Source organism: Eulemur rufifrons, chromosome 1 (assembly GCF_041146395.1).
Source record: "Eulemur rufifrons isolate Redbay chromosome 1, OSU_ERuf_1, whole genome shotgun sequence".
Classification (NCBI taxonomy): Eukaryota; Metazoa; Chordata; class Mammalia; order Primates; family Lemuridae; genus Eulemur; species Eulemur rufifrons.
Window position 1 is genome coordinate 39,196,020 of NC_090983.1, and position 13,309 is coordinate 39,209,328.

Below are 13,309 nucleotides of genomic sequence, written 5' to 3' on the forward strand. Positions count from 1 at the left end.
AATGACACTAACTCTAGAAGTAACTTCCAATCTACTCCAAAATGTTCTCCCCAAAAGATAAATGATGCTAAGGCCCTCGAGTCTCAGCAGTACAAATCTGTACAAATACCCATCATTACGTTGTTTATCAGAGGTAGCTGGCATTGGCTTACTTCAGCCTCATGAAACCTAATTTGTTTCTCTTAACCTTCCTATTAAATAAATGGTATGTGTTGCGAGCAGCCACAATTGTTCTAAAAACAAAACAAAACAACATGCAGTGCCTCGTTCTTAGACAGACTTAAACATTATTTTGAAAGTGAGTACACAGGCACTATCAATTTAAAATAACAATTTTCCCCAAGAGCTGAAATATCTGAATTCCCTATGTCTTTTCAGGCAGTTGGCGGTCTCTGTTCCTTCCTCTTCCCTTTGGAAGAAATCAGGAGAGTACATAGAACCTCAACTTGTCTGAAAAAGCATTGAATCTAAGAAAGGGCCATCTGAAATAAGGCCTGGCTTACCTGACAAATCATTCTTCTACATGCGTTAAGTTAAATAAGCAGGAGGCCACTAACCTGAGGGTGTCTCTGGACTTTGAGTTCCTACACATGGAACTGCAGCCTAACCGTAGAATGGAAACAAACTAAAACTTAGGAGTTTAATAAACAGCCGAATTTCAGCCAATCACAGGCTACCAACTCATCACATCGTGTCCAAATAAGGCGATGCCTCGCTGTAGCCAATCAGGTGATCTCTCTACTTTGCTTTTGCATCCAGTCTGTAAATTCTCGCTTCTTACACTGCTGAGTGGAGCTCTTTGACCCTATTCTGATTGAGTGCTGCCTGACTAAGCAATTGTTCTTTGTTCAAATAAAACTCTGCTAAATTTAATTTGTCTAAAGTTTTCTTCTAATACCTGCAATGGGCTTCCCTCTTCCTTGGACATCTATGCCGGTTCTTCCACAAAAAGGGGGTCCTGTGGACTCAAGTAATAATTTCATGGAGGAGGGGAAGACACAATGTGTTTCTGAAATGGGTGACCACGCTGCATGATAGTTTATACTTGGGACATGAAGATAAAATTTTGTTTTGGAATATGCACCATCTTAATTAGCTTAGAGATAACTCTTATAATACCAGAAAAAATAAAGACCAGGGAAAAACTTATTTAATTATCATATCAATGTTACTTTACTCAGGAAAGACCCACAAGAGAGAAAGTTTCTTTCTGAAACATTTTTTGGAGCTTCAAGAACTGCAAAACACAAATCTGCTGTGCCCAATACCTGCCAGAGGGATGGTCCACAGGAATGGAAGGTGAGCCCCATAAACAGGTGTTACAGAAAGGCATAGGTGTGGGTCCGGGGGAGGGGAGTGGGAATTGAATTACTGTAAATAAGTATCTTTGGGAAAATCAGGCTTGAAGATTCAACTGGATGACTTTGGTGAACAAGGACAATGAAAGCTTCATGTTTAAGGGGACTAGAATGCTCAGGAAGGGCAGAGGGTTAGATATGGAAAAGAAGTTATGTTTCTGTCTGCTCTATTTATTGAACAATTTACTATGCGTCAGGCACTACCAATTTTGGCTTCCACACTGAGGTACCATCTTTCCTGTACTTTTTTTTTTAATTGCAGCATCTTACATTAATATCCACCACTATAAATTCATAAATGAAAACTCAAGAGTTGGGGCATATTTTCCTAATCCTCCTAGGGGAGCTTGTAGGAGTGGAAAAACAAGAAGAAATAGATTGTAGTCTAGACCTGTCAGTAACCATAAAATCTTGGACTCATCATTGAATCTTTCTGGGCCCCAATTTTTCTTATCTTTAAAGTGAAGAGATTGGAAAGTATAGATTGGCAATTTCCAGATTTTGGAGTTTTTGTTAAGTTCACGTGAACCAAGTATATTGTCTGTTGACTGTATTAAATAAGACTTGTAAACATATGTAATGCCATTTTCCAAACCTATTTAGATGTGCTATAAGAAAATGCAAATTTACTTGTCTTCAACTTTAAACATTATGTATTTGGCCCAATTAAAAGATGCAAAAAGCATGACTACCACTACATAGGTGTTAATGAAGAAATTAAAAATGGGTCTTCATACTAGAAATTATTGGGAATCACCCAACTATATGAGATTGATAATCTCTTAAAATTCTGTTTCATTGATATTCTTGAAACCCTAAGTGTAAAGGGAAAATATTCTTTTTAGACAAACATCAAAAGTGCTTTCTTTTACTAGTACAGTCTTCGGCATCCAGATGCTAAATCAAGATGGCAATCTCTGAGACACTCTTGATGTACCTTTATTTGAGCGGCAGAATAGGGTTTCTGCCAAGCCATCAACTGGCATTTCTGGCTAATGACACATATTTGGCAAGGCCGGTTGAGATGAAGAGCAAAATTGCTCATTCAGGGATCTAATTTAGGTCTAAAAGCATTCCATTAGCTCAATGGAAAGAACAAATGGTGATGCAGTTATTGGAAAATGAGCGACTTGATCACTCGAAATAGGACTTGATGGCAAAATTAGAAGAATTTAAATCTCTACACTCAACATAAAGTAGTTCCTATTACTAGAATGTACCATGTCTCAGCAGAAAATATAATGAAATCCCAAAGGGATTTCCCCAAAGATGATGTATTCAAAGACGGGTTTGCTTTGGGAGGCCAGTGGAAACCATGTGACTAATGATTACTTACTACAATGCAAGATGTGTAGAGCAGACCCGTATCCATTTTCCTAATTTGCCACATGTGCTCTTCAGAAATGACAGGGATACGAATGGTGTGTCCGCATTTATACCTATCAAATCACACTTCTGAAATAAATTTTTCAAACAAACTTTGCCTGTGTGTCTGGTTGGTTTGGGGACAATTCAAGACACAACACATGGCATCTTCATCTGTGGGGCTTTTTTTTAGTGAAAAGAACAAATCAGTGGGTGGATTTCCTTCCCTTTTAATAATGTTCCAGCAACAGCTCCCAAGTGCTTTTCATTTAATGTTACCAGATCCCATTTCTTTTTCAGATCCAAGTCCAATTTGTGCTAGGAAGTAAAGACAGCTGTTGCCAAATAGCCTCTGAGATGATCAGAAAGACTAGATGCCAACTATTACCATTTCCTGGATCTCTACATTAATTTGTTCATAACAATACAAACACAAGAACTTTTGCCGCATTTATATTCAAAGTCACAATAAAGTGAAGGTATGTTCCAACAAAGACACCTAGGCACCTATGAATATCTTCCCTTTTATTTTTGTTTATAGTTACCCAAAGGCTATAAAATAATGCTTGAGATAATAGTAAGTTTTCTCTCCTGTGTACATGGCATGATCTCAATACTGCCAGGCTTGGCCATCTGAGTAGAAAGTTATTTGATTTTCTCCCATCAGAAAATATTAGGTAGTTTTACATGAAAGAGCGCTCTGCCCCAACTAGTAGATAAAGCTCTATCCTCTAAGAGCTTCTATTCTAAAAGCTGTTGTTATCAAACTCCAGAAAATCCATTTTCACTCATTTTAGGGGCTGTATCAAGGAGAATGAGTCTTGATTGATGCTCTGGTTAAATATGTCACTGTCCCATTCCAAAAGTTTGGATTTAAGAGACAACAGAATGGCAATATTACCACACTAGTTATATTGCTGAATAAACAAAGAAGGTAAATTTGGAGCTAAGGACTACTTTCAGGTTCTAGAAGACTGGGGGAAAATTTTTACTTCCTGACGTGTAATGCCTTAACAACTCTCCTCACCTCCTTTCAGTATATGAGTTTAGATGGATACAGAACTTATTCATTTCCTATTTGACTTTTCCAAGCAATTGATTCTTATTGGTATATAGAAAATGAGTAAATTAAACATATTTTCCTTTGACTATAATTTGCCCCTCATGAAAAAAAAATATGATGTATATATGCCTTTATTGCTGCTAAAACAGTTCATCTGCCTTTTTGGTACTATTCCTCCCTGTCAATTAAAATCCCAATTTCAGGAAAGCTGAGCTGGCAAAGATTATTTTTAAAAAGGCAATTCTGAATTTAACTAGCTCAGAGCTGCACACAAAAAAAATGGATTGGGTGATTACCGGGAAATAATTTAGTACATCTTTTTTTAATTAAAAAAAATGTGGAGGGTATAGAAAAGCCAAACAAAGATATGGACTCCACCTCTGGTGCCATCTGGCCTCATCTATAAACTATTATCATTGTGTAAGATAACCAACTGTAATATTTAAAGAATTAGAAAAACCCTCAGAGGTCTCTCATCAATCCAAGAGAGGGAAACAGGCAGTCTCACCTAAAAACTAAGAAAACATTCACATGCACTTACATAAGACAGTAATTTTAGGAAGACATTATGGAAAATTTAAAAGGAGGATGACTAGTAATATGGATAAAAACCACTGAGTCAATGGAAAACCAAAATATCACACAGAATGAGAAGTTCTTAATTTACTTCAAGGAAATATCTAGTATTTTCCCCGTATGATCCAATTAGGAACTCCCATGCTCAAATCCCTGTGGCTAAAGGGAAGAGCTTATTTTATGTTCCTAATTTAAGAACTCCGATGAACTATCACTGTTCCACATATCTGAAAGTGCATATTTATTAGTTTTAATGCTTTCCCCCGACTCTTATCACCAAAGCTTACAACCTGTCACTAGGAGTTATGAATTTCACTTTTAAGCCACTATGCCAACATATTTCAAAGCTACAATAATGAACACAGTTCAGTGTTGACACAAAGATAGATAAACAATGCAACAGAAGACAGAAACTACAAACAGTGCAGTGGGGCCAGGTTGGGCCTTCGCAGTAAAAGGTGCTGGGCTCGCTGGTTATCCACACAGGGAAAACATAAATCTTGATCCCTTAGGCCATTAAAAAAAAGCAACTCCATATGAACTGAAAATCTACACGTGAAAGGTAAAACAATAAAGCTTCTACAAGAAAACATAGGCATATATCCTTCATAACCTTGGGTAAGCAAATATTTCTTAAACAGGAAGCAAAATGTACTAACCATAAAGGAAAGAATTGATAAACTGTACACTAAAATAGAATTTCTGTTCATCAAAAGACACTAAGAAGAGAAGAAAAAAGGTAACCACACACTGTGAGAAGATACTTGCCACTCACATAAAGATCTCATATTCGAAATATATGTAGAACTACAAATCAAAAAGAAAAAATAGACAACAGAAAAATTGGCAAAATACTTCAGCTGACACTTCATAAAAGGTGGTATCCAAACAGCCAATACTGAAAAGGTGATTGAGCTCATTTAATCATTGGGAAAATAAAAATTAAGGCTAAGATCCACCAGAAAGATCAGCATTTAAGACTGACAACAGCAGGTACGGCAAGGATGTAGAGCAACTGCAACTCTCAGACACTGCTGATGGAGCATCAATGGTACAGCTCCCTTGGAAGCCACCTGGATAGAATCTGCTAAGACTGAACATAAGCGTATCCTGTGATCTAGCAGTTCTGCCTACATACATTCACCAAAAGACATGTACCAGAACGTCTGTTGCAGCACTATGTACAATAGCCACATGGCCATCAACAGCTACAAGGATCACAAAATGGCAGTCTGTGCACATGATGAATTATTACACAGCCAGGAGGATGAACAAACTTAGCTATGTGCAAAAATATGAATGAATTTCACAATGTTGAACACATTGTTGAATGAAAGCCAGGCAGAAGACTACATATTGTATGATTCCACTTACATAAAGTTTTAAAATGGGCACAATTAATATATGGTACTAGAAAACAAGATCAAAGTTACTTTTGTAGGGGATTATGACTGGGATGGAGAAGGGAGCTTCTGGCTGCTATCTTTGGGGTGCCTCTTGTATTGGGTGCTAGTTATTAATACATGGATGGATTCACTTCCATGTACACATTTCTGATGTGTATGTCATTATAAGGTTTATTTTTAAAGAGAATATGCCAGTTCTATCTATCAGTGAGCCCATTTCCCACCCCCCTCCAAAAAAAGAGAAGAAAAGAAAAATAAAGTTGGGGTGAATATAATTGAAATCAGGTAGCTGGTTTATCTTTCCTTCTCTCAGTACTGCCAGGCCTTTGGGTGAATATGTCATTAAATTCTGTTCCCCATTCTCTTTTTAAAACACTGAGAAGTTGAGACTATTTTCCTTGGTTGTAAAGTTAGATTTCTGTTGAATTTTATGGAACTTCGCACAGGGGATCTGGCCACCATGCCAGTGAGAAAAAAGTTAATGAGGAAGAGATTGTGGCGTATGCTGTACTGTGATTAATTCCAGATTTTGAAAATAATCTTCAAACCAAAGAAAAAGGCAAACATTCCAAGGTTTGGAAGAAACCAACTCAAAACAATTAATTTTCTCTCGTGTGGCTATTGAAATAGAAGCTGATGAGACCAGAGAGCAAGTGCGAGCTCATCAATGTCACGGCTTCCTAGGGTTTAGCTGACAAAAACCTGAGAATCAAAGAGCACATAATAGAATTATTAAAACGAGATACAAAGAAAGAGCTCCTCCAATGATAATAACCTAAAGGAAAACCTTCAAATGGATAATGAAAGCTTACAGCTGTTTTTCTCACCAGGAGGAAAGAAAAGCTGAAGAAGGACTGCCCTTCATTCTATTCCCTGTTACCCTCTACCCTTGTGCCTCTAATTGTTTTAGAATTTGAGTGCCACAGTATTCATGGAAAACAATGCCCAGCTTAAAAACAAAGCCCCTTAATACAATGCGTTAATGAATTTACTAAATCCTTCCCCAGCAACATACACCATTTAAAAAAGTACTTACTATTTGAAGATTCCAAGAAGTCTAAGAAATACCTTACCTATTATATGAAAAACAACAGATAAGAAAAAAAAAAGTTTATCTTTTGTATTTGGCTTAAAAGAATTTTAAATCATGTTCTCATTATCATAATTATATTCAATTACATGAACTTGAGAGTTCTCAGCATATTAATTGAAATGGTGTAATAATAAAACAGTTCATTCTCTTAGATCTCAGCCAAATCCTCAATATTGAAGATGTGCTTATGATTCTCAGAACTCTTACCCTGCTTCTTCACCGTTACAGACACATCCCATCGCCCCTGGAGTATGAGCAAAGGTTTTCCTACTTGAGCTGAAGACCTTACATCTGAGTTCTGGGTCCCAGTTATTATTCCAAGGGTGTGAGATACAAAACCGTAACCAGTTATTATAGGATAACTATTCCCATATTCCTTTCTTGTCCTGGGGTAGATGGATACCAAAGTCAAGAACAACTACATCAATCACACTGCATACCTTGGCAACTACCGTGGTCTGATTTTTGGTGCTCATTATCTGTTTACTTTTTTCAAGTGTAACATCTGTTAGTCATTCCAGGGACTGGGCAACCTTCTAAGTGATGGCTGAGAACAAGTTAGGGCTGTGTGGCTAGGCCAGAATATACAGGAATTCTGGAGTGCCACCAATACTTCAACTCTCCATTGCAGGACAGTGACAGAAACCCAAAGACAAAGGAGTCTCAGTTGCTTGCCCATTGTAATAGGGTGATGCTATAGTTACCTGCAACCTCTAGTCAGGCATTGACGTGGTGAGCAACACTGGCTGTTGTGGCCAACAATGCCGTGTACAGCCAGAGAGAAGCTCTAGACCAGTGGTTCTCATACTTGGGCGTGAATCAGAATCACCAGAGGGGACTTCTTAGACGTAGACTGCTGTGCACAGCTACAGAGAAGTGCTAGTATTTTTCTTAATAGTTCTCAAACTTTAATGTGTGTGAATCATGGAGATTTTCTTGAAAATGACTGTTTTTAAACTCTATTCTGGAAATTCTCATTCAGTTGGTACAGGGGATGGCCCAGGAATTGGCATGGGTTTTTTGTTTGTTTTTTTTAACATTATCATTTTTTTAAACAAGCTTTCCTTGTGGTTTTGACACAAATTGACGCTTGGTGACATTTTGGAAAATACTCCTCTATAGTGGGTCACCTGGGCCGTGGGGGCTCTCTCCTCATTTCTAGTGTGGTCAAGTTATTCATATTACTGCTCTCCCTAGTGGGGAATGTGAAGCGCTTTCACCTTGGGACGCAAGGAAGCTTTCTGGCTGAAGTTCAGCAAAACTATCCCACCAAGTAAAGTCTCAACTCATGTATACTGAGTTCCGTGATCAGAATCGTTGAACACTTCAGTGGCAAGGCTGTAAGTGCTGGACGAAGAGGACGACCTTCCCCGACAGAGGAGGACCGTTCTGTGGTCAAGGGTATATGAGTAGCTGCGCTCCCCAGCTAGAACCTCCAAATAAGCTCTCAAAAGCAACTACAAACAATGGTTAACTTTTTGGGGGATGGGTGGGAATTGAGAGATGGGTGAATGATAAGAGAATTTGTATTCTACACCTTCTTATACTTGTATGTTGAACAATGTGAATGTATTACATATTTTAAAAAACATTTAAAAAACCCCACTCAGTCCCAAATTCTACTCACCTGTATTAATCTACCACTTGAGGCATATGGCGGAGAAGAATGAAAGTAATTATATCCTCTACCTGTACCAATAAACACAAAGTACAAAAAGGAAAAGAAAATCCCCAGGAAATATTTTCAATGAATGTTTTGGTTTATAAAAAGATAAGTGAAATTCAGTTTCACAGAGAACATATAATGTTTGGATTGCAAAACCTTTCTGTGTGATGATACATTGACACACAACATACAAAAGTAGCTCGACATACAAAAATACAGCTGAGATCCAGCAAATGGCACCAAATTTAGAACAATTTTATTATTTAACATAATACCAATGTATATACATTATCCTCCCAAATAAGAAACAATTTGATTCCAAAGTTTAAAATGCAGTTTCCAAAATGAATTCTTATTGTAAATTTGAAGAAAGAAAGAAAGCCCTGCAAATTACACAAACCTAATTTTGATCCTTGACTAAAATATGCACCCTGTACCAATCACCTTTCTCATACAAAAATGTATATTATAAATAAAACTTTCAAAAAAGATCTTGGATGTTTTATTGCACATCATACAGAATGTTTACCACTATCTGAAAGGCTTTTAGCCCTTTGCTGTGTTAGCTGTTTAAAATATCTACTCAAACTTGGGTGAAAACAATCCTCTGCAGGTATTAGTGTACCTAGGATCATATATGATGTTTGCCAGAAACAGGAACATCTACTCTTACTGCACCACTTCTGTCACTTCTTCTAAAATAAGAATGACTTCTGTTTCCTACTGTTTAAAAATAATTACAGGAGATCTAAACAGATTAAAAGTCCTGTTCAAATGTCATTTTTCTTTTTTTCAAACAGAAACCACATGGAGAGGGGTTTTACTTAGTCATACATTTCTACTCCCTCCTAGGACCAGCCCTTCTTGAAGCACACATTGTTAAAGATCATACTACAGAGTTCCTAATAATGCTGTCCACCATGAACAGTTATTGTTTTGGTCTCAACATTTTCAAACCTTCTTAGCGGTTGTTAAACCAGCACAAACCAGCCAGAATGGAATGGCCTTAAAAACAAAAAGGTTCCCTAGTAAGTTTCCATACCATCTAGCACAGTGCCTAGCACACAGTAGGCATTGAATAAATATTTGATGAATGCATGTACTATCTTTTAAGACCATTTCCTACACTTATATGTATTAATGATTTATGAGTAATATGTTGACTTAGGGTACACAGATCTAACATCATGACTAAACAAAGAACACATATGACATGAAAACAGACACTGTTAGTTTCTACAATCCTGCTCCAGGACAGAATGTGTATTTGAAAGGTTAAAACTATTCCAATAATAAAAATTGATTAGTCAAATATTTTTATTTCACCAAAGGACTCTTAACAGTTAGCCTTTGGCCATTCCCAAACATACCATGAACCCCAAACAAAACAAAACAAAACCAAATTGCACCATTACAAAGAAACAAGTCCATGAAAGTAGAGAGGAGGCGCTAGTTAAGGGACAGCAACTTCAAGCAGACGGTTGTTTTTTCGTTTGCAGGTTGGGACACTCCCATTTTTCTGGTTGCCCTGAATAAACTTCACACAAACTTTGTCTTGTCTGAACTGTACCAGGAACCTAGGAGAAAAGAATAAAACAAATGAAAGAAAAGTATGCACAAAATAGTGATTACAGTAACACTAGCTTTTATATTTTAATAGACATTGATCTTGACAAGTACAGGCTGAGCATCCTTAACTTATCCAAAAATCCCAAATCTGAAATTTTTTGAGCACCAACATGAAGCTCAAAGGAAATGCTTGCTTGAGTGTTTCGAATTTCAGATTTTTGGATTGATGCTGAACCAGTTAAGTATAATGCAAATAATAGTTATGTGCTGCATAAAGACATTTTGGTCAACTATGGACCTCACATACAATGGTGGTCTCATAAGATTATGATGCAGCTGAAAAATTCCTTTCACCTATTGACTGTGCAGCTATCCCAGTGTTGTAGAGCAATACACTGCTCACATGTTTGTGGTGATGCTGGTGTAAACAAACCTCCTTGGCTGCCAGTCATATAAAAATATAGCATATACAATTATGCACAGTACATAATACTTGACAATGATAATGAACGACTATGTTACTGGTTTATGTATTTACTATACTATACTCTTGTCATTTTGGAGTATACTCCTTCTACTTATTAAAAAAAAAGTTAACTGTAAACCAGGCTCAGGCAGGTCCTCCAGGAGCTATTCCAGAAGAAGGCATTGTCATCATAGGACATGACAGCTCCATATGTGTTACTACCCCTGAAGACCTTCCCAGGGGGACAAGATATGGAGGTGGAGGACAGTGATATTGCTGATCCTAACCCCGTGTACACCTAGGCTAATGTGTGTGTGTCTGTGTCTTAGTTTTTAACAAAAAAGTAAAAAATAAAAAAATTACAAATAAAAAAGAGATTATAGAGTAAGGATATAAAGAAAGAAAATATTTTTGTACAGCTATACAATGCATTTGTGTTTTAAGTGTTATTATAATACAAAGCAGTCAAAAAGTTAAAAAAAATTAAAAAGTTTATAGAGTAAAAAAGTTACAGTGAGCTAAGGTTAATTTATTATTGAAGAAAGAAAAATATTTTCATTATAAATTTAGCGTAGCCTAAGTGTCCAGTGTTTATTAAAGTCTACAGCAGTGTAGAATAGTGTCCTAGGCCTTCACATTCACTCACCACTCACTCACAGACTCACACAGAGCAACTTTCAGTCCTGCAAGTTCCATTCATGGTAAGTGTCCTAGACAGGTGTACCATTTTTTATCTTTGATACCATATTTTTACTGTACCTTTTCTATGTTTAGATACACAAATACTTATCATTGTGTTACACCTGCTCACAGAACAGCAATACGCTGTACAGGTTTGTAGCCTAGGAGCAATAGGCTATACCATATAGCCCTGGTGTGTGATAAGGTATAGCAACTATGTTTGTGTAAGTACATTCTATGATGTTCACAAAATGATGAAATTGCCTAATGATGTCTTTCTCAGAACATATCCCTGTCATTAAATGACTTGTGACTGTATTCCAAAATCTGAAAAAACCCGAAATCTGAAACACTTCTGGTCCCAACCATTCCAAATAAGGGGGACTCAATCTCTATCACCCCTTCCCGTTAGCACTTCTTACACTGAATTATATCACTGCATATTATTTCTTGTAGTTAGCTATCATTTAGCCCTAAGTAAACTGAGGTTTATTATCTCATCATATTCCAATAAAGTAAGAAAAGCTAAAAATAATTATTTCCATGTTTCAAATGGGAAGACCAACATGTTATATTTCCATTTTTCTCCATTTTTGCATGGCAAAAATACAAATTGGGACGAGATCCCATTGCATTATCAAGAAACTGAGAAAATAAAGAATTTCAGAAAAGAAGCCATCGGAGGCCCTCTAGATGATAGTTTCTAAACACTCGTTACTCATACTTCCTACATAATTTTTGTCACATCTGTATTAATATGCTAATAGTTATCTCTAAATAAATATATTTCAAAATTATAGTAGCCTACAGAATAAGGATAAAATCATGAATTTGATCTTCCATGTATTTTTTTAATACCTATTAAAATATTTATATAAAATTATAAATATATTTACAAATCCATCTAAAACCATCTCTTATACCACAGTGGCACATGACACATAGAGGGAAACCATATCTTAGTCCAGATCTTTCCTTTCACAGACCAGCAGGGGCCAAGTGGCTGTCCACAGATTATTCTTCCCCCTCCCCCGCGCTGGTGCTGTGAGGGGCACCCAGCTGTGTGCAGCCGGATCCCTGCCCTGAAGGGCAGCTTCACTGGGTGGGCACAAAAGTTGCATGGCTGGGCCAGAAACCAGGTCTTCCCATCTTAAAACTGGTGATCTTTTCTTTGCGGCCGCCACAATCAGCATAATGTTACGCCATTTTCCATATGTTTCTCGGAGAACAGTTTTCTGAGTTAATGGCACATTATTAAATGAGTCAACCTAACCTCCACCGACTGACCACTGACTTGGCTGACATCCATAGCAACAGCAAGGATCTAAACAGCTCTGCTCTTTATACGTCAGTTTCAGTTTCAAGGTCTGAAGAGGCCATCTTTTGCAAATGTTATCTACTGTGGTGAAACCTAACATACGAACTAATTCATGAGTTGTTTTATAAGGATAGTACTTCTGATCTTTTAAATGGGTTGTTTCTTTTTAACTCAAAAGTACTGGGGAAAAAAAAAAAAACAGCTATAGTTCCAGATTAGCCAATCTGAGATACGCCTCTGGCATGCATACTTACATCTACGTGCCTCAAAGAAAGAAACATCTTTCAAGTTTAACACAAATTCACACATTTAAAAAATACTCTTACATTTTAATTTTCAAAGACCATTTGTAGTGTAATAAATGTACAGGAACTTCTTTCTCCAATAACTTTAGCATCCATTAATTATCTCCATATTTACAAATCATGATCAAGATTCATGCTAGAAACAACAAGAGCTAAAATGTACTGAGTGTTTACCATTACACACTGCTCTTGGCCATTTACACATATTATTAGCTCAGCTTTAAGACAATCCTAGGAGGTTAAGTACTCTTATTTATCCCTATTATTTATCACTACTATTTCACAGAAGAGAACTGAAAATCGTCCTCCAGCAAATAATAACATAGACGTATTATTTCATAGCATTAATACCAGTTAGAATTTCAAAGTAAAAGGAACACAGACTAGTTGCTTGTATTTAAATTATTCAGAAAAACAATTGTATAACTTAAATGATATATATA

General features: G+C 36.7%; 1 protein-coding gene across 4 annotated transcripts in view; it reads right to left on the bottom strand.

Moving 5' to 3' along the window:
* Positions 1–8,711: 8,711 nt before the first annotated feature.
* Positions 8,712–13,309, bottom strand: part of MYO1B (myosin IB) — a 175,532-nt gene continuing 170,934 nt past the window's right edge. For 3 of the 4 annotated variants that reach the window (XM_069490627.1, XM_069490463.1, XM_069490383.1), the window contains one exon: positions 8,712–10,104. In XM_069490627.1, coding sequence (XP_069346728.1) covers positions 9,981–10,104 — 124 coding nt within the window. In that variant the 3' untranslated portion in view covers positions 8,712–9,980. The remainder of the gene's footprint in view (positions 10,105–13,309) is intronic. The other variant, XM_069490538.1, reaches the window with a different exon arrangement.